This window comes from Scatophagus argus, chromosome 23 (assembly GCF_020382885.2).
Source record: "Scatophagus argus isolate fScaArg1 chromosome 23, fScaArg1.pri, whole genome shotgun sequence".
NCBI classification, from domain to species: domain Eukaryota; kingdom Metazoa; phylum Chordata; class Actinopteri; family Scatophagidae; genus Scatophagus; species Scatophagus argus.
In genome coordinates this window covers 13,273,255-13,294,649 of record NC_058515.1, presented here as the reverse complement: position 1 = coordinate 13,294,649, position 21,395 = coordinate 13,273,255, and the positions used below count along the sequence as shown (strand labels likewise).

Sequence of the window (21,395 nt, the reverse complement as noted above, 5' to 3'; positions counted from 1 at the left end):
AAATATATCACGAGTTGTTTTAAACGCTTCTGTTTTAGTACTCAACATTGAAATCGCCGACGCACCGGGCGGAGCCGCTACCATGAAACCAACGCTCCCCAGCAAATGCATCTCTAGCGACTTCCTGATTGGTCCGCCTGCTCAAATTCCAGCCAATGAGGACGAGCCGCAGCAAATTTGGATCTGCAGCCGCAACACTTCGGTCTGAGCGCTCGTCTACGAAGCAACAACATAGAAAACCTGAGCTGTTTACACCAGTTAAAAACGATCTGGTGCGGTGTCTTCTCCTTCATCAACTAAGAGAGTCAGACCGGCCGGAAAGTTGAAACACGGTAAGGAAAGAACAACAATTTTAGCGATTTTTATTAGCTTGCTAGCTTTTCATTTCAGGACCGCTTCACGCGTGGAAACCCCACCCAGCAAACACAAAGATGCGTTACGTTAAGCTGCTCGTTTTAAAAACCACGTATCTACCTTTCTATCTATGATTCTGTCTATCTCACCTAAAACTGTTTAACAGCAACACGCCGCGACTCGTTTTGTTCTTAAACCGAGCCGCCATTTTTGTGTACATGTCACTGAAGAGCAGATCTGAGTGCAGCCGCTGCGGGGTTTGTTTTCGGAGGAGTGAAGAAGAAAAAGCAGCAGCCAGCCAGCCATGCCTGCACCGCGGGGAAAGAAACCCACCGTCGCTGCTGGGAGCAAGATACCCAAGCTAACTGCTCCAGCATCCACTGAAAACCAGGTAGAAGCAGCACGCACGAACGCTTAGATGAGCAGCAGTGGAGATGCTGCAAACAAAGCAGCTTCTGTGGCTTCCCAGCCTGTGCGTGCAGTGAGTGATCAGTGTGTGTTTGTGCTGCAGGAGGAAGGCCCACAGGTGAAGAGGTCCTCCTCCCCTCCCCACGGAGCCCCCAAGAAGAGGACTGCTTTCATCGACATCACTAATGTAAGTCCTGTCTTACGGGGTTGTGGTTTTGGCAGCGTGGACAGCATTGAAATTCAGGGTCAAAGCCATAAAAACACTTGAAATGAGCTGAGCAGTTGGATTCGAGGATGGAGACACTTTGTCTCCGGTCGACACAAAAGCCTCCTCTGGTTGTTTAACCAACCCACCAAGATGTTCGCATTGTTATGGCTTCATGTTCTCAGGCTTTCTCATAATACCTTCTCCAGAGTGGGAATGTTTGATATCTCTCATTTAAGTCTTGATATCCTTTTAATTTCAGTCAGTTGTGCAACAGCCACCTGGCGTTTTGACAACATGTGTCTGCCTGGGGTGCATGTTTGCTCCCCTTTTAGCCATAAAATTGTTTTCCTGACTTCACTTGTAGTATTTATGATGACACTAGTGTTTACTCTTTGTGCTCCGGCTGGCTTTTCCTGACAACATATCAGAGCTGTTCAGCAGCTGACTGAGTAAAACCGTCACAACCGCATTGCTTGCGTTTGTTGACGCCAAAGCCTCAGGGTTGCACAGACAACCGGACTGGGAACATCACAGCAACACGTGTGGCGTGTAATGCACCTGTAGCTCAACAGCGATCACAGATCCTGGTGTCTGATGTTGTCATAAACCCGCCTTACTGTCTGAGAGTGTGAGGCTGTTTGCGCAGCTGCAGTCTGGATGCACAGTGGACGTTTGCCGGGTTCTGGATGGCCTCCCACCGTGTGTTGTTCTTGTCTTTGACGACAGGCTGTCGGCCTGTGCGCGTCAGACTGTCGGCCCGACGGCGACGGCAGCTTCGGGACAGTAAGTGGGATGCTGTGAGACTTTGGTGGCAGAGTGTGGTGTGGGGTCCGGGTCTGCACTTAATACATCTGGACATCCAATCTGTGGACTAATTCCTCCATTAAACTTAAAAATGCTGGAAGTTACTTGGAAATTTAATGGATATTTTTTTTCCCAGCTGAGTCCTCTGTGTGTCCCTGCGGGCCACCGTACACACTAGACTATAAGCAAGACAAACTCAAAGCCAAATCAGTTTGTAGTCGCCAGGTGTTAAAGGGTAATTCCAGCATTTTCAAACCTGAGTCCTGTATTTACATATTTTGGTGTGTAACTGACTCATACTTGCCAAAAGCCATTGAATCACGTTTTTCCACTCAAAATAGCTCTCAGGAAGTGTGTCATCTAACCACACGCTGTCATTTAGGCCTGTTAACAACTGTTATGGCACAGTGCTGGATGAGACTGGGGGTGTGTGTGTGTGTGTGTTTGAGTGACACGCTGCAGCCCTTGGCTCTGGTTCTCCACTGTGGTGTGACTGCCTCACCTGGCTGTGAAACGAGCACCACGTTTGTGTGTGTGTGTGTGTGTGTGTGTGAGATGCTCAGACTGTGATATGTCAGCTCCTGCACTTTTTAACATCAGTTATCGAATGTGTTCACTGGGATCAGGATCACAGAGTCCAGAATCTTAAAATACTGCTCTCTGTAAGCTAGCAAGAGTAAGCAGAGGGTGATCGAACAGAGGGGGTCGTTTCTCGGTTTATGATTGTTATTATTTTTTAACACACAATCCCACAGGCTCATAAGGTTCAGATCAGCCTTCCAGGGAGGAAGAAGGACGCGGCGAAGAAGCAGGCGAAGAAAACAAGCTCCACCTCGGTGTCGGCGAGGAATCAAGACAACCTGAAAAAGTAAAGACGGCTGTGCTTCTTTTTCTGACGTTCGTTCCGCTGAGACTTTCGTTCTCTGTCTCGTTCGCCTTTTAATTTGCAGCCTCCTCTTCTGTCCCGCAGGTCTTTATCTGTGAGCTCAGAGGGGAAAGAAAGGACTGATGCTGAGGAGGAGGGGAAGAAGCAGCCAGAGGAGGAGGAGGTGCAGAAGGATGTAGCAGCCCCAGTAGAGGAGCTGGTAGCTGCTGCGCCCCCTGCTGTCTGTGAAGTGCCTGCACACCTTCGCAAGCAAGCAGTAAGGACAAATCCTGCACCACCCGTCCCCCAAAAGACACTTCTGACCGTCACGCATGTCGGTTCCTCCTCTTTACTCACACTCTCTCCGTCCTGGCAGATCCCAGAGCAGTTTGACATCGACTCCGAGAACTCCGAGGACTGTTACATGTGTCCCGAGTACGCCAAGGACATCTTCGACTACCTAAAACACAGAGAGGTCAGCCAAGCCAAAAAAGAAGTTGACACCGTGTTTCTTTCATGCTTCTTGGAAGACTAAATCTGAAGGCAAACTGTCGTCATCTCATCTCCTTTTTTTTACTTGTCTCCAGGAAAAGTTTGTCCTCTCCAACTACATGCACATGCAGCCCAGCCTCAACCCGGAGATGAGGGCCATCCTGATTGATTGGCTGGTTGAAGTACAGGTGAGTCTTCAGAGTTTTCAAGGGTGGAAAGTAGGTGAGGCAAAATCAGTGCGTAATTAAAACCGCGGGGGGTTCAAATGCATTTTGAAGCGTGTTAATTGCAAAAGTCAGGGGGGACGCTTGCTCTGCTGCTCAGTTGGATGCCAGAAAGTAAATTACAGCACAGAGTTGTGCGTCTTCCTAATTATCAAGCTGCTTCTCCAGCTTATTTCCCCCTCTGTGTTTGTGCAGGATGTTGACTGCATTTTGCTTGTTTGTTTTTTAATGTCTGCTCAGGAGAACTTTGAGCTGTACCACGAGACCCTGTACCTGGCTGTGAAGATGGCCGACCACTACCTGTCCAAGACTCCGGTCCACCGGGAGATGCTGCAGCTCGTCGGCTCCACCGCCATGCTCATAGCCTCCAAATTCGAGGTGAGGACACACGGCAAACCATGCAGATGAAGCCCGGTGCGCCGTTTAAGACGCCCGCGAGCTCATGCATCCAATCCTTGGTGAAAAGAAGCCCGGGAGGCGGGATTATAGTCCTGACGTTGCTCCGTGTTTGCTTTTGGTGATCCTGCAGGAGCGCAGCCCGCCGTGTGTCGACGACTTCCTTTATATTTGCGATGATGCCTACAAGAGGGAGGAGCTTATTTCCACGGAGGCCAGCATCCTGCAGGCCCTGTCCTTCGACATCAACATCCCCATCGCCTACCGCTTCCTCAGACGCTACGCCAAGGTGAGTGTGTGTGTGTGTGTGTGTGTGTGTGTGAGAGAAGAGTGTGAAGCGGACGGTTGTTTAGAGGCTTCTCGTTGACTCGGGCATCACCCCACCCCCGCTCGTTCTGTCTCCACAGTGTGTGAGTGCGGGCATGGACACGCTGACCCTGGCCCGGTACTACTGCGAGCTGAGTCTCATGGAGATGGAGCTGGTGACGGAGCGCGGCTCGCTGCTGGCCTCCGCCTGCCTGCTGATGGCGCTCGTCACCAAAGACCTGGGAGGATGGGTGAGTGCTTCTCCTGCGTGGCTCTTTGTGTGTCGCTGGCCCGGCGTTTGGTTCCTGCTGCTCGCCGCCAGATTCTGTGATTTGGTCCAGCTGGTTTTTGGATGTCAAAGTTCCTCTAAGTGTCGCCAAACAACTCGCTTTATTGGATTTGACTTGAGAACAGAGTGGTTTGTCGATGTTCACCAGGTGTTTGTAAGCCTTTCAGTGCTTCACACACTCAGTCCAGTTGTGCAACAGGGATGGTTTGTGTCAGCAGAGAACTTTATTATTATGACTGTTTTTTTAAACCCAGTTGGTGCTCTGTTTGTCAGCGTTTCTGATTATTTCATTGTGGTGGAAACACAAACCTGTGGGACTTTTACAGGACAGCTTTGTTCCTTTTGATTATGTTGTTTGTTTTTTAAAAAGCCGTTCATTGGCCGTGCAAGTGAAATGGTTGAGAACAGCCAACCAGATCGCATGAATGTGGATTCACGGTTTCAGTGCCTGTTGTTTGTCCTGTGCTGCAGTCTCCCATCCTGCAGTTCCACTCGGGCTACCAGACGTCGCACCTGGCGCCCGTCGTCAGGAAGCTCCACGCGATGCTTTCGGCGCCTCCCGACGATAAGCTGAGAGCCATCAGGAACAAATACTCGCACAAGTAAGTGAAGGCGCGCGGAGGCTTTTGGCGCGACGCAGGAGCAGTTCAGGACGCTAACGGACTCTTTCATGTCTTCTCAGGGTGTTTTTCGAAGTCGCCTCCCTGCCGCTGGTCGACATCGACACTTTGGAGAAAGTTTTATCTCCGTGAAGGGAAAAGAAAACAGTCCTGCCAGTCTGAACTGAGTGGAAAATATTCAAAAGCTTCCCTCAAAGCTGTATATAATTTGTTAATATGTTTAATATTTATACGTGTAGTCGAGTCTGTCTTTTATATAATATTGAAAATAAATCTTCCAGTCCAGTTTGTGATGGGGGGGTTTTAATGTTGGCATTTGTTAACAGGTTTTGCCAGTTATTATGTTCAAGTGTGGCATTCGTTTTTATAGCCTTTTTATAAAAAGATAAAAGAAAGTAAATTGATGAGTGAATTGTAAGCCCCCCCGGTGAGTGTGTGTGTGTGTGTGTGTGATTTTTAAAAAGAGCATCAGGATTTGGTAAGTGCTTACTTTTACTGATGGCCCACAGGTTTTATAGGTTTTCAAATATTGTTGAAGTTAGCCCATGTGCGTGTGTTTTCATCCATTGTACAGTTTATCATGTTCGTAATCTACCATCTAAATTCATCTAATTGTTTGTGTAAAAGACGATGGATGATGCTGTGCTATTTTTAAAATGGCTGCCATGCGTATCTTAAAATAAAGAAGCGTTTTTTTCCCTTTCCCCTGTTTGTGTTTGATAAAGTGGATGTTTCTCAGCAGAATCTCATTTCCATGGCAGGTTTAACGTCGTGTGTTTTGGATTCGAACAGGAGTGCAGTTACGCCGCACGACCAGCAGAGGTCAGTGGCGCGCCGCGTTCCTCCAGGCTCAGCCGCAGTGGCGCTTCACTGAGCCCTCGTTTAAATACTTCTGACATGAGATCAGTTTTATTTGTTTAACGGGCGTCACGTTTTTATCCCGGCTGAGCTCAGAAGTTTTGTTCTTGACTTGTGAAATGGCAGGACATCAAATTCTTAACGTCTTAAAGTCACCTCTGACTCAAAGAAATGGTGCGTTCATGTCATCTCCGTGGCGAGTCTCTTTGTGGTGAATGTGTTGAAATGGGCCTCGTATCTTATGCTCAGAGTCTCCATATTTCATTTTCAAGGTCTTATTTTCCTGTGACCAAACTTTTCCCGCTGAAGCCCTCGGGTGCTGGTGGGCGGCGTGGCGCCTCCTGGTCTGTGGAGATTTGTGCAGATCAATAAGCTGTTCAGATGATGGCTCGGGTTCTGGAGAAACCTGCAGCGGCAGTACGAGGCGGCCTGCAGGCCTCGGTTGGAACTGGGACAGACCCAGCTTTAGAGTTTCGCTTTTGACCATGACAGAGCGCACCTTTGCAGGACTTCCTTTCTGTGTTTCAGCGGGGAGTCTTGGGAGTAGACATGCTGGACACCATGTTGGTGTCGCGCTGATGAACGCGTTACGTACTCGCTGCTCCCCTCATCCCGCGTGATCTTGAAGATGCTCTGAAACTGGTTTGACTCTTGCAAAATCCAGCTGCAGAAGAGCCTCCTTTGGTGACCACTAGAGGGCAGCAGTGCGAGGAAAGACGGTTTAGTCTAATTGGTGTTCCATCTGGACCACAGGCCGCCACGTCTCGAACCTGGTGTGCGTTTTCCTGTCTGAAGCTCAGCGGCAGGAGCAGGTCGGTGATGAGGAGATCACTTCCCGGGTAAGTCAGTCTGATTAAAGTGTGCCAAACGCATCTGAACCGGCGCCGCCAAACTGCATGTGAGCTATTGATGAGCGGAGGCCTGCGCGGCGGGCTTTGCGCAGTCCGGAGGGGCCGGTTGAGAGCTGGCAGCTTTGCAGTCTTTAGTTCCCACTTCAGAGGCGCAGCTGCTGCAGACGTCTCAGTTGGAGTATAAAGGGATAGTTCGGTTTTTCTGTGTTATCCGCAGTGCTTTTAGCTTCTCTGCCACGCGGTTTTGAAGCTTACGGCTGCTGTTGTGATGCCATAGACGTCTATGAAGTGTGCAGCCATTATCATTCCAGGCACAAGCCGCTCAGAGGGACAAACAGTGTTGTGATGTTTCACCCGCCGGTGGCCATTTTTGCTTTCTGTTAAAGTCAGGGGGGAAAAATGGCGACAAGTACAGCCGCTGTCATGTTTCATCATCAAAGTTAGTGTCGCCTTCTCACGTGTTCGGCCGGCAGAGCGCGTCTCCCACGTGGCCTGCCAAAGACCTGCTGGCTTTTACTGGGTGATTGATTGGTTATCGATAGGCGCACTGCTGGATTCGCTGGGGGTGCAAGCGGTTGCCGAACATTAAAGGGACAGTTCACCAAACGTACACATTTTTCCTCTCGTCTGCAGTGCTGCGTGGTTTGTTTCGTGTGTGTTTGTTTGATATCATGGAGGTTCACTTGTGGTGCTCGGCAGAAACTCAGCAGCGTCCGTCTCTTTCCGGTAAATCTGGACCCGGTTGGGTGAGACAATCCGCAGACTTTGTAGCAGGTTGAGCAGAAGGACACGCGCATCCACTCACAACGAAAGCGCCGCACACGCAATTGTCTCTCATCATGTGCGTGCGTGTGTGTCTCCGTCTGGTTTTGTTGGCGAGGACGTGTTCCCCCGGACTCTCGGCCTCCCTGGTCTTTCTTTTGTGCTTTATCAAACACGAAGGCCTCAAGGTGTTTGAGCACATCAGCTCCCTCCCCGGAGAGGGCGATGGGACCTTATTCTGGTCTTTGTCTGGGTGTCTTTCCATTCCCGTGAAGTAAATTGGACATTAATCAGGTCGTCTGTTATTGTCACTCCCCTTTACCAAACCAGGGCGCTTCCTCTCGTCTCTCAGCTCGACTGTAACCGCTCCTGAAAGGTTATTTCAGCTGCTGGGGCCTGAAACGATGTCCTCTGCTGTCGTTTCTCCGTCCTCCCCGCGGCCTCGCCTTCGACCCCCCGCCCAGCACGGGATTGAGCCTCCTGCCCTCTGATCACTTTTCTTCCGCAGAACCAAACTCTTTCGGGTTGGACGTCGCCATATTTGTGGACGTAAGTACGCGTCATGTTTTGTTTTGAAGGAGGAAGACATGCTGGGCCACTCTGACACACTTCGGTCCACTTGTCCGTCCCCTCAGAAACTGCAGTCCCGAAGTCGATTCGCTGAGCGAGGTCATGGACACAGTCGACCTCCATCAGCCAGCCTCGCTTTATTCCTGTGAAACACTTCCCACAGGCCGCCGGTTGAACTCAGCTGCTGCTGCTTCCTCTGTGGCTCACACTTCCTGTTTGATATCAGTCCTGCAGCACTCGGTGATCCCGTCCAGGCATTTGGACCTCAGCTGTGAAATTGTTTTTAAACAGAACTCATGCGTATCTGAGGATCTTTAAGCGTCCGGCAAACCGTCTCGTGTGCTTCACGTTGTCTCTGGACGTCGTGTGTGTGTGTGTGTGTGTGTGTGTGTGATGGAGGACTTGTGATGCAGACTGGGTTGAATTTATAGTCTCCAGATTCCACAAAGTGTCTCATGGAGATGTTCTCTGAGACACGGCAGCCTTTGTCACCTGACAGGACCAACAATACATCAGCTGGCTGATCTTTTCCCGGCTGAAAAGACCAGGTGTGTGTGTGTCGGACTCAGGTGAGTATTTCATCCTCTTCTTTCATCAGTGTGCGTTATCATCTTTCCGCCAAATGACGACAGTTCGGCATCCTTTCGGAAACGAGACGAGGCGAGAGGCGAGACGAGCGAGCGGCAGAGCAAAGGAACACGTGCGACGACGTGGCTCCTCGTGGGGAGCTGGCAGATCCGCGGAGAACACGAGTGCGGGTCTCGATCCCGGCGTTTCAGACGCCGCCTCTTCGGCACGCCCCTCTGAGCGTCAGGACCCGCAAGATCTGAGCCCCTGCACAACGCGGCGTCACAAACCCCCAGCATGGATGGAGGTCAGGGGTGAGTGGCAGGTCACACACACACACACACACACACACACACCCCCACTTCCACGTCCCGTGTGAAACGGAACACGCGCGTGGCTTCTTGTGCCTTAACTCAAACCAAAGTGGCGTTTGGCGTTAAGCTTGTGTTAAGGTTTTAATCTGTCGGCCACACGCGTGTCACAGGTGACGACCTGCGCTGACCAGGTGCTCGCGAACAAGCCCGGCTCTTTAAACAGTGTGCTGCTGACCCAAACACGTCCCTGCTTCTGTAGGGATTTTATCATGGATTGTTGTTGCCCAACTTCTTTCGATAAGCTTCTCTGTGTATGTGTGTGTGTGTGTGTGTGTGTGTGTGTGTGTGTGTGAGAGAGAGCTTTTTTTTTTTTGTGGCGTGTGTGGGTGTTAGAATAAAAGATAAAGAATAAAAAAGGGAGACAGAGAGAGAGAGAGAGAGAAGAGCCTCTGGGAAGAAAAGTGGAGAAAATAAGCACACAGTCACACACAACAAAGACGCTGACAGATGAACACACACACACACACACACACACACACACAGGCGGTGAACCTCAGCGGGCACATCTTTGTGGAACAATGCGACGCCCAGAGGTCAGCGCCACTGAAGTCGGAAACCTCCAGAGAATAACAAAGAGGTGAATTTTTCCTTGTGAGGACGTGGATCCAACACTCAGCGCTAAAGGCTCCGGTCTGACCCAAAGCACACTTAACAAATGTTGTGTAACGTGTGCTCGAGGTGCATCCAAAGTTAGAGAGGATTGTGTTTTGGCTTTCACTTTGGTTTCACTTTTTGCTTCTGACCTGAGTAAACCAGGTGTAACAGAAAATCTTCTGTAAGATCGTCTCAGGCTGTTATGTAAGACTGATGAGGCGTTCACATGCAAAGCAGATGTGTCGTATTCATCGGTTTCTGTGCAGACAGCAAAAATGCTGCATGGCACCTGCAGTCTGCAGAAAGCAAAGTCCTCCTGTCATATGAGGCATAAAATGCATTTGGTTATTAGAAATGTCTAGAAAAAGTCCGAGTCAAAGCTGCTACTGCCATCTACTGGCAAAAAACGATATTTCTCCCCTCCAGGCTACTTCAGGTGAAAGCAGGTGAGTTTTCCTCTGTTTTGCGAGTGACACAGAGCATTTTAAGTTGGATGAAGGTAACAACACAAGCCAACACAAGAACAACAATAACAATAATAATAATAATTCTGAACGTTATATCAAGACATATTCTTCCGGGCTGCCACATTTGCCCTACAAATTGCATGTGGAACAAAAGCAGTGATGTGTGATTGACTGCATTTCCCAGCATGCTTTTCATCAACCCACAGTCTAATGACTTAAATGCATTGTGTCTTCTTAAAAGGCGGCCATGTGGCGGAGTAATAAAGCCTCGCCGCCTCTCACTTCACCACCGTTTTGGCCATCAGCTGGCGCGTTTGCTGCTGTGCGTCTCGCCTCGTGTCTGAATTGCATTCTGGTCTATTTTCTGCTGCTGTGACTGCAGAAATTGGTGCCTCTGCCTCGGTTGTGATGAAGTTCAACCCCGTGTGAGTGTTGAGTGTCGCCGAAGCCATTACCTCTGATGTTCACACGTGGGTTGTTGGTGATAAGACAGTGACGGCATTAGATGGCCACACATGGGCTCATAAAGGCCCCTTTGATTCTGTGTGTGAAGTCTGTGACGGACTCGTGACAGCACGCGTGAACACGTCAGGTGCCGAGACCCAGACCGCCGGCCTCGAGTTCTCCTGGGATTCCCGCGTGTGTTTGTGCGTCTCAGAGCTGAGTCGAAGAGATGATGTTTCTTGTGTGTCTTTTGCAAACACGTTGCGGCACAAAGCAAAACTGTGGATCAGAAAATCAGCTCGCGGCTTGTGCGAATGAGGCGTTCAGGTACGTATGTGGGCCTCCTGAAGCCTCTTCAGAGGAAAAACCACATCCGTTTAGTTAATTTCCATGCATGCATCACGAGGCCTCAGGGCCGTTCATTTACTGAATCGCGTTTTGTGAGGTTTAAATATGCAAACGGTGTAATATCTGATTAATTATGCACTAATTTCCATCCTTTTCCACAAGAGAAGTCTAAACATTGAATAAAGCTCAAATTTCTTGGTTCACTGTGTTGTCATATTGGAGTCAAAGGTTATTTGTTGTTGTTTTTTTTCTTTTATCACCCCCATAAATCAGCCACATAACAAAAATCCATTTTCACCATGAGTTTGGGAATAAAATGTGAATGAGGCTGTGAATGTTACACGCTGTATGAGCTGATTGTATTAACACTTTGCTTGGCTTGATGTCTGACCTGCTGTGGATTTCAGCCTGTGGAAGTGCTGTGGAAAAACATATATTTATATTTTACCCCAACATGATGCGGCACGGCAGCACCTTTTCCCTTCAGTTTAGATTTTTTGGATTTGGTTTCCAGGCTCCGTGACCGAACAAAGCTGTGATGAAGTGCAGAGAAGTGATGCAAATTGCAAATTTTCCCATGTGGGTGAGACGAGATCTGAACACAATCTGATGCAACAACAGGCGAGAGTGTTTTCTGACCTCACCGTGTGTGTTCATCTCACTGTTCTCCTCTTTTTTCTCACCATGAAACATGAAAAAAAACGGATCCCCTGCTGCTCTGTTTGTTTTCTCCGTCCACGTCGGCGTGACTCATCTCGTCCTCCTCTGACTTTTCTCCAACCTCAAAGCTCAGAGTAGCTGCATCAACACCAAACTCTTATAAATAAGTCATAGTGTGTCTCTTTCAAACTGTGGGGTTTTTACATTAAACCATTGCTTAACTTTTGTTATGTGTCTACGTGCGGACAAAAATGTTGTTAAACTGTTAAAGCCGACGTTGTGACTGATGGCGGCTGAGACAGAAATCCTTTCTTTGTGTCAGAGGTTTGGTCTCGCTGCAGTTCATACAAACACACAGATGATCATGCAGTCCTGTCTGTGGTGGAACCAGAAGGTTTCTCATCATGTAGGACAGCCTGTAAGACACCTCAGAGGACCAAGACATTTTGGACAATGCTATGCTTCCAGCTTTGTGGCAACAGTTTGTTGAAGGCCCTTTTCTATTCCAGCATGACTGTGCCCCAGTGCACAAAGCAAAGCTCCATAAAGACATGGTTGGATGAGTTTGGTTTAAAAGTTTAAAGTTTAAAGTGACATATTTTGTCATTGGAGGGAACTCACTCCAACGAAATTTGTTCTCTGCATTTAACCCACCCAAGTGACGTGCACACACACACAGCAAACCCGGGGCAGTGGGCGACCGCGTGCAGCGCCCGGGGAGCAGTGGGGGTTAGGTACCTTGCTCAAGGGTACCTCAGCCATGGACACCGGGACGGGGAATCGAACCAGCGATCCACCGGTTACGGGTCCGACACCCTAACCACTGATCCACGACTGGTGTGGAAGAACTTGACTGGCCCACACAGAGCCCTGACCTCAACCCCATCCAACACCTTTGGGATGAACTGGAACGGAGATTGTGAGCCAGGCCTTTTGGTCCAACATCAGTGTGTGACCTCACAAATGCTCTGCTGCATGAATGGACAATGGTCAGATGTTCCAATACTTTTGTCTATATAGTTTATGTTCCCTGCAGAGCTGATCCTTCACCCTAAAGGGATTAATGGTCATGTTCTGTGGGTATCTGGAGCCATCATAATCAGTGTATCAGGACTTCAGTATAAATATCTTGTGCTGCCTCGCTGTTTATGTGCAACCATCTGGATTTTTATCCTGCGTTTGTCTCCATACTTAACTCATTATGGGCAGAGTAAGAAATTTCATTCGTTTTGGGATTTTATGAAGCGGAACAGATGTTAATGGGGTTGATATTTTAGGGAATAATCAAGGGATTATCGAGTAAAGTCCCTGTAATTGTGTTTCCTCTTATTGAAGCTGTTACAATGAAAGGAAAAGGCTCCATGATCTGAAGCCTCCACTTTATGGCAGGAAAAGACACTGAAGGAAGAGAGAGAGAGGGACACGAAGGAAGAGACGAGATTGACGGTTTGGATGAAGGGCTAAATCTGTGAGGGAAAAAACAACCTTTGCTGGAGAGGAACAGGATGACTTCAACAGTCTGGTCTTCAGAAGGAGGAGAAGAAGATTACAGGATGAGGACGAGGGATGAATGGAGGAGAAGAAAAGCCTAAATCCCTAATCCGGAATTTAATTTCCCACTTAAACCGATATTTGTAAAGATACATTCACGCGGATGCTTGTCGCTTACCATGAAATGAAGCGTAAAATGTCAAAGCCTTGTAACGCCGGATGATGTGAGCGGCTTGAAATGAGAGAAGAAGGAATTTAGCTGAATTCGGATCAGAAACGTCCTTACTGAAAGTGCCGTTTCAATGAAAGCACAATTTAAAGCTACATTAATCAATGTTTGTTTTTATATTAAGTGTGGGTAAAGTGACAGTTTGTGGTCAAAGAGTTTTTGGTCCATGTCCTGTCTGCTAACTATCTGCTAATGGAGGGTTTATGACCTGCACTGCAGCCAGCCACCAGGGGGCGATCAAGATGTTTCCTTTCATGTCGTTCATCTTCATATACAGTCAATGGTTGAGTCTTATGAAAAACCTTGTGACCAACTGGATGACCAACAGACCAGTGTTTTCAGTGAAAGAGCTGATGAACCAGCTGTACGAAGTTAGCATCTAACTGGTGAACATAGCTGAGTACTTGGCGGCGGGGTTGGGGGAGACCCAACACCCAAAAAGCAGAGTCCATATCGGACTTGGATTTGATTCTAATGTTGGTATCTGTCTGTCAGGAAAGTACATAAACAACTGTTTGCTAACATTTACCATATGAACTTCATGTGTTGTGTTTACGGGCTGCTCTGCTGCCCTCAAGTGGTCAGATGAGGAAAAACAATCAGTTTTTCTTCAAACTAAAGAAGAAATGAGGAATCAAAGGGTTGAAGCAAGGCGTCTGGACTTGTGAAGATCAACATCACTTCTGAACTGATGAAGCTTTGATTGAACATCACCTGGATGACTGAGAATCTTCACAGACAAGAAATGAGGAATAAACCTGTGAGCATGAACTTATATGTTTTGGTTTTTTTTAAACAAAACTGAGTATAAACTCATCCGACTTCAGGTGAATATGAGTATTTCTTTGGGCCTTCTGTTTATCACTGGGAGATAATTAAGTGTAGTTGCATCTACATTACAGTTTATAGCAGTTTCTCCCTCTGCAGAAGAAAATCCATCTGGGGCTGTTTTATGTTCCAGATTTGGATGATCCACATAAGCCAATTTCTTTTGAGTCACCTCTGTAGCATTCTTATCTCATATGAAATTTAATACGAGGAACACCAGACAATTTCCATAGAAATCTGGAATAAATTATATCCATCTCATCTTTGTTTGTGCCAAATTGAAACTGACGCTCTGGGCGGTTTCCTTTTCCCGCTGATGCAGCTTCGTTTTACAGTGAAGGTAATCCAATTCGCGGCCGAATGACCCACGCAGCGTCAAATTGTTTTAACAGCACAGGGGTAAGATGTAATAAAGTAAAGCCGGGGAAGTCGAGGGAAAAGAGGAAAGGAGGAAGAGCCAAAATAAAAGTGAGGAAGGAGGAAAATTTGTAGTGTGGGGAGGGAAACTGATAGGAAGTGAAAGTGGGCAGGAAATTGGCTAATAAAACCTTAAGATAAAACAGAAGGAGAAAGACAAAAGCAGATGGAAGAAAGGCGAGTGGAAAGAAGGTGTGTGGTGGTGTTAGAAAGGCGAAAGGATGTGAAAAGAGAACGGTGAGAAAGGAAAGCGAAGCAGTGAGAGAACAGAAGATAAAACTAGAAACATCCAGAAACAGGAGTTACATGAAGAGCACAGAGAACACCAGATCAGAGGGAGCCGGGAATTCACAAACAGAGGATTTATTCCTGTTACACTCTCACGCTAACTCTCCTTCAGCTTCTTTCAAGGACACAAAATCTCTCCTCTCGCCGTCCATCTCATGGCGAATCCTATCAACATCCCGCTGGCTTCAAATGATCCACCCTCATCGCGGGGCAGTAACGTGATCAGAGTTTTCCCCTTTTTTTATTCCCGCCTGCTCGCCTGCTTTGCTCTGTTCATCTGACACGTTCCCACGTCTTCTCATCCTTTGGTTTTGTCGTTCAGCTAAAAGCTAACATCTTCAGTTCAGTGCATGAATGTGCTTTAATCTGCCCGTTAGCACCGAACACGAGCTGAGGCTGATGGGAATGTTGGTCCCTTAAGTTAAGTTTCTCCCCGGGGCAGCAGTCCATCCAAACCTTGTTCAGATCCTTCAGTCAAAACCTCAAAATTCAACCTGCGGGGTCACCAAAGTTGGTCTGATTGATCGTCTGTCAACCATGAATGTCTTCATCAAACGTTGGTAGATGTTTTTAAAGAACAAATGAGTGTAAACAATAAATATAAACAAAAACATATGTGCAATGGCATGGCAATCTGTTTGACGGCTGTTGTCAGCCTGGACCAAAATGGTGGACCAGCCGATCCAGCCGTCACTGTCATCACTAAAGCCTTAACGGTGCGGTTCCCTGCGTGTAAACACGGCGAACGTGATGTCACAGATGACTTTAGTCACAAAGTCACGTGTGCTTCTGGATTTCACGCAGCTTCAAACGGAGGAAGCAGAAGTTCAGACGGACGCTGTTGTGTCAGGTGAGCGCGGCGGCGTGGAGACGAAACATCAGCCGCACCGTCATCCATTTAACTTCACTGCAGAGGAGGCACATTAAGAGTTCAGTGGAGGGAGAGACGGAAAGTGTGTGTGTGTGTGTGTGTGTGTGTGTGTGGGAGAGAGAGAGACACATCAAGTGTGGCTGAGAGACACAAAATTGCTTTAGTCAGCTGCACTTTGTTTGCTTCTCCAAAATTTATTTGAACAGGACCGAAACTTTGCTGGTCCCTGCAAAAGCTGTGGGCCCCCATGTCACGAGGGGCTCCTGGGGTCAGGACCCCACACACACACACACACACACAGAGCACATTTAGATGATTCAGCGCTCGGTCAGATGGCGCCCTGAGGGCAAGTGGGGAAGCTCAGAGGAGCCGCGACGACACGCTCAGAGTTGATGAGACTTTCTGCAGGAGGAGCTGAGGAAACAGGAAGTGAAACACACCTGCCGCCAGTGCTCATCCCTCAAGTGGAAGTTCTTTTGCTGCTGCTGCTGTCACCGTCAATATTCACCCGATTCTGCTGTGACCTTAAGATTTTCTGCTGTCGGCCACAGCTGCACTTCTGTCAGGCAGCGCAGCATTGTGTTACTCACATCAGATTCCACGTAACACGAGGTGCCGGGTCGGATCTGCTCAGTGTTGTGCTACCTCCACAGAGGCGGATGTGCAGCAGGGACGAGGTGGAGGGGAGTTGGACGGAGGCTCACTGACAGCATCCTGACTTCACCATGACTCATTACGCACAAACAGTGAGTCAGCGCCGAGCTCTGCAGCGTGCTGCTGCTTGTGTCATCAGTGAGGCTTCGGTGGTGCCTGTCTGCCCTGCTTTAATAACGTCACAGTCTAACATTCAGTGACGGTTCAGCCCCGGTTCAGCCCTGCTCTGGTTTGACTGCTGATGGCTGCTTCAGCCCTAATGTTCTCTTGTGTTTCAGTTGGTGTTTTAGCTGCGGTTTGGTCCTGCACTCAGCGATGTTACAATCCGGTTTCAGACGACTGTTCCCTGTCCCGTAGCCCTGTATGAGCCCGTCACATTCTCGCAATCTTTGATGACAAGCATGTCCAGTTTCTCAGTTGCACCACTGAAGGAGCGCCAGCCAGCAGGGATTTCACTCTCTTTTCCCTGCAGCTCTGCATTCAGATTGGGTTTAACATGACTGGAAAACCATATCTCACACTATGATGGATACACTGTACAATGAATGTGCAGTGCAGGGCACTTCCTATGGATCAGCTGGCCCTCCATACCCACCACTGCACACGGATCTGCCTTGTTGTTCTTGTGGTTCCTCTTTTCTCTCAGCATCCACTGATTTTCTGCTTCATTTCCACTTAAGCTTTCAGACATGATTCTCACTCTGTTATGATTTTTTTCCCTAAAGGTTCCCTTTCACATGCCATCGTCCCTGACGTTCTGCTGATAGAACCAGAAGAACATATGCTGTATGCAGGTTAACAATGCGGGCTGCTCAGCGGCGGGGAGTGAAGGAAGGCCAGTTGTTATGTGCACACGTGCTGTTTTATCTGTTGTTTTATCTTGCTGTTTCGTAACATCTGAACAAACAAGATACCAAACTGTAACTCTGCAGTGTCTCGTCTTTTGATCAAATCATAATTGCTGAAACTTTGGGTCAGATAATGTCAGTGATGCCACTCACGTTGTTCTCTCTCCTTTTCATTCAGGGTCACTCTTCTCTTTCTTTTTTCTCTTTTCTTTTCAACACGGATGTGGTGAAAAGAAAACCTTCACCAAGCTGTGCTCAGCACGGCGCTGGATGATGCTCTGCAGAGTTTCAAGAGACAAGCGAGCCACGTTATGTAAGAGCTCACTTAAAAGGGGAACTCAGGAGTTAATGAAAATGGACATTAATACTCCTCTTAAACCACCGGAATGAGAATCAAAAATTTTTACTAACTGCTCACGGGGAGAAGAAGCGACACGCAGAAACAAAGCGTTCCTGCTTTATTTCCAGGAGTGCGATTCTCGCCGCCTGAGTCAGGTTTGCTTTTTTGTGCGTGAGGAAGTTTGCCACCACTGAGACCGAACAACAACACACCAACACAGCCGCAGAACAGCAACGACGCCGTCTCTGCCGCTGCAGGCCACTCGACAGTCACTTTTTCCGATCAGCCACCCAGAACATATTGCAGCGCGGCTTTGTCACAAATTATCTACAGTGGCCTGCTGGGGACAGTATTGCATTCATGTGTGAATGTCTGAAAATTAAAATGACCCAAAAAAAAGTGAAAGGAAATGAAAAACAAAGGTACATCTGGCCCAATTAGGTTTTGTTTCACAGGAAGTTTGTGACCACTGAAGGGCATTTAAGGCCAGTGTGAGTCACACACACGTTTGGCGTAGGGGATGACACACACACATAAACACACACCTAATGAGTGCTCAAACAAACTTGGAATCAGCGCATGATCCTGCAGGCCAGGACAGTTTGTGTTGTGTTTGAGTGTGTGTGAGGAGATGGACAGACAGCAGTTGGAGTGCAGGTCAAACACACCTTTTCTTTAAAGCTTGAAGTTAAGCACAGGACAGGCAGAGTGGACGTTCGCCGGCATGTGTGGCTGCTGGACAGAGTCATGCTGTGTCAACGGTAGACATCAAACGGCCAAAATGTCCGCTGGAAAACATACCAGATAAATAGGTTATTGTGTGATGGATCAAACATGTAGGACTGATAGGGACAAAAATCTTTGGAACTAATGAATTATTGATGGAGAACAGGGAACTTGGCAATCGCAACCAGACTCCATTAACAAAAACAGTAATTTTACTGAGTGGAACACAGGAGTTGCTGGAGTGGTCCTGTCTCCATCGGTGACTTAGTTTGTGTTATTGTGAGACTTTCGGTGGTGGGAGAAGCATTCAGATCATTTACACAGGTTAAATTAGTCCCCCTTTCGGTTGCTCCTGGAATAAATAATCCTGGAATTATTGTACTGGCTTGATTAAATGATTGAAGTTGACTTAAATCCAGACTCCATTTGCCAAAACCAGTCATTTAACCGAGCAGAACAGAGGAGCTGGTGATACTTCCTGCAGTACTCGCGGCTCATCTGTCCCCTCCATGCTGACCGGAACCTGAACATGACCCCGTGTGACCCCACTGATGATACTGACTCCATGAGAGTCTCATATCCCGTCACTCTGAGCTCAGACATTCTGTCATCTGTGGTTTTCATTTGTATCTGCTGGACTGAAGGTAAAATGCAAAGGCCATGACTTCAATTCGTCCCTCTCAAGGTTAGTTTCTGCTCATTGCGCGGCATAAATGAAAGTAGTAAAATGCGTTTGAGGCCTCATTTTTCTCTTGACACTGAATCTAATATCTAAAAGGAGTGACGGCAGGATGACCTCGTAACCACAGCATACTGAGTGATTCAGTCTTACAAAACAGATCAAAGTGGATGAGAACCTTTACAAAAAAGACATCTTCTCTTGCATTAGGATTGACAGCATTTTCACATAAGTGCCCTTTTTTTAAAATTTCATTTTTACAAAGATACTGTGATCTTTCTTATCACATGTGTCTCCAATCAGACGTGCTGAAAAAGTTTTCTTTTCACGGGAGTCTTGTGCAAGGGAGCCATTCTTCCTTATTTAAGAAACTGATGGAACATTGTGTAATACAGAAACTGGAAGTAACTTTTAGGGCCACGTGGTTTTCAGGATCTCATTAACTAAGTGCTGTGTAGCTTACGTGAAACAAATTGTGTAAAGCCCTTTGCGGCTGATAAATTGCCTCAAGTGATGTCAGAGGCTGCAACACTTTAATGTTAGTTTTGTTTTGTTTTGTTTTAAGAATTTTTTAAAATATAATTAAGACAATGCAACACTTTCACTAACTTTACTTGAGGCCTGCATGACAAAAGCCGTCCCATTCATCACTGAATTACTGGTTTCTCCCCTGCTTTTTTGCATCACACTCCTGTTGCTCCCACTGCTGGTTTGATTTGTGTAATTGAAGTCTTCCTGGTTCCAGTTAGGGATGTTTGTTTTGTGTGATGAAGACAGCCCTTCAACCCACCCCTCCGTCACTTCTCTACAGCGTTTTCATACCTTTCGTACCAACATCTAATGAAGTTACTGAGAGCAGGCTGTTTAGTATGTTTACGTAGTATGTTTATGTTAGTATGCTAACATTTGCTAAGTAGCACAAAACACACCTGGGCCACAATGTGTAATTAGATCACCACAGTCATTAGGCTTTATTTTCCCGTATCTGTACAAAAGTTTACTGCAATCCACCAAATAGTTGAGTTATTTTAGCCTCATCATATGTTAAAGTTTAGCATCATCCCAAAGCATCATGCTATGCTGTCCCTGGCTTGACTTGGCCAAGGAAAGAAAGGCAGTGTGCTTTCAATCAACCTTGTCATACGGTCAGACTGTCAGTGTCTAACAGCCCATAAGGTTACGGTGAGAAAAGCATAACCAGCGATGGGGTGAAAATTGGAAGCTGCAAGCTAGTTCAGGCAGGAAACTGTTAGCTAAAATTCTGGCTGGTGGATGAAACAAACGCACCCTTCTTTCAAGGCGGGCTATTTGAACCGGTGGTTTGCCCACTGTGGGTGTGCTGTGCTGGTTTTAGACATGGCTCCTTTCCAGGCTTGCTTCTGGGCTTTATCACTTGAAAATACTTGTGAAGAATACTACATATCAGGTGAGTACCGACATTTTGAGACGGCTTGGTGGAAGGTAGGTGTTTGCGCTGCACACTGGCCAGATTTAGCAGCTCTGTTTGTTCACTGTCGGCCATTTTAGGAACAGGCCTCAAACACACAGAGAGTTTCACGTCTTCCGGACGACCCAGACTCGGTCAGACAGTTTTCACAGAGGAGCAGCCCATCAACGCTTCACTTCTACAAGGTAAGTACACTGCAGCTGTGCTGCTGCCAAAGCTTCTGTGTGGGACCACAGAGACTCTTCAGAGAAAAGTTTCACTGCTTCACGCCACACAAGTTAAGTATTTTATTTTTGTTTCTGCTGACATGCTGAGCTCGTGTTGATGTGTTGCTTTCAGTCTGTTTGTGTTTTTGCTGCCTGCCGGTTGATTTGCTCTCATTGTGCTGCTGCAACATGTGCTTTGGTGTTTGTTGTTGCAGTCATTTCTGTAAGAGGCTGAACTTTGTTTTCTTTTGGTGTTTGGTGTATTGTCACGCTTTAATGCTGCTGCGTGGTGCTGAAATATGAACATTAACGTCTGAGTCTTGGAGGCCTGGACTGGTCCTGCCTGCTTTTGTTCAGCCTGCTTTGGTTTTGCACATATTTTCCCTTTTGAGTTGCGTTTTTGGTATGTTGATCTTTGGAAAAGCAGACTTGAGTGTTTTCATGGCTTCTGCCACTCAAAATGTGTTGCGTTTGTTTTTCTTTTTAAACTTTATTTTCTGGTAAGCTCATATTTTACCCTGAAACGCTGAGTGAACTTGCTTTTCTGTCCCAGTGAAAATGATGGCACCTGTTCAGTGGGTCCCACTCGCTTCATGCCAGATGTCTTCTTGTACCCGTGGACAGTCGTGTGCCGCCTGTCAGCACAGCATCAAAGCTGTGGGTTCTTGTGAGTTTAATGTGTGAGCAACTTCTTGCCTTCTGCTTCAGGTTTGGATGTGCTGCCACTTGAAACTCGTTACCTAATGACTGGAAATGCCCACACAGTTGAGTTCACAGCTCTGCATCTCATGTGCATGTTTTATTTTTATTCATAATGCCTAATAAGTCAAAAAGATTTTGAGAGGAGATGTAACTTCGTCAGGTGGCCTGAAACACTTGTGGCTCCTTCTCTGCTGAATACACACATGCA

General features: G+C 47.4%; 1 protein-coding gene across 3 annotated transcripts; it reads left to right on the top strand.

Moving 5' to 3' along the window:
* Positions 1 to 90: 90 nt before the first annotated feature.
* On the top strand, positions 91 to 5,669 carry ccnb3 (cyclin B3). Of its 3 annotated transcripts, none has more exons than XM_046381589.1 (13): positions 91 to 332; positions 587 to 745; positions 866 to 949; positions 1,697 to 1,753; positions 2,530 to 2,642; positions 2,745 to 2,916; positions 3,016 to 3,114; positions 3,227 to 3,319; positions 3,596 to 3,733; positions 3,885 to 4,040; positions 4,159 to 4,308; positions 4,818 to 4,948; positions 5,029 to 5,669. In XM_046381589.1, the coding sequence occupies exons 2-13, from the start codon at positions 659 to 661 to the stop codon at positions 5,096 to 5,098; spliced, it is 1,350 nt and encodes a 449-aa protein (XP_046237545.1). In that variant the 5' UTR covers positions 91 to 332; positions 587 to 658; the 3' UTR covers positions 5,099 to 5,669. The 3 variants fall into 3 exon arrangements, with proteins under 3 accessions (XP_046237545.1, XP_046237544.1, XP_046237546.1); XM_046381588.1 differs by having other exon boundaries at positions 93 to 332; positions 590 to 745; XM_046381590.1 differs by lacking the exon at positions 1,697 to 1,753 and having other exon boundaries at positions 97 to 332; positions 590 to 745.
* Positions 5,670 to 21,395: the final 15,726 nt, after the last annotated feature.

Excerpts from the sequence above, each read along its gene's own strand:
- ccnb3 (XM_046381589.1), top strand. The coding sequence starts at position 659 with ATGCCTGCACCGCGGGGAAAGAAACCCACCGTCGCTGCTGGGAGCAAG. Across the intron at positions 3,115-3,226 it reads ACTACCTAAAACACAGAGAG|GAAAAGTTTGTCCTCTCCAA; the intron begins GTCAGCCAAGCC and ends ACTTGTCTCCAG. Across the intron at positions 4,041-4,158 it reads TCCTCAGACGCTACGCCAAG|TGTGTGAGTGCGGGCATGGA; the intron begins GTGAGTGTGTGT and ends CTGTCTCCACAG.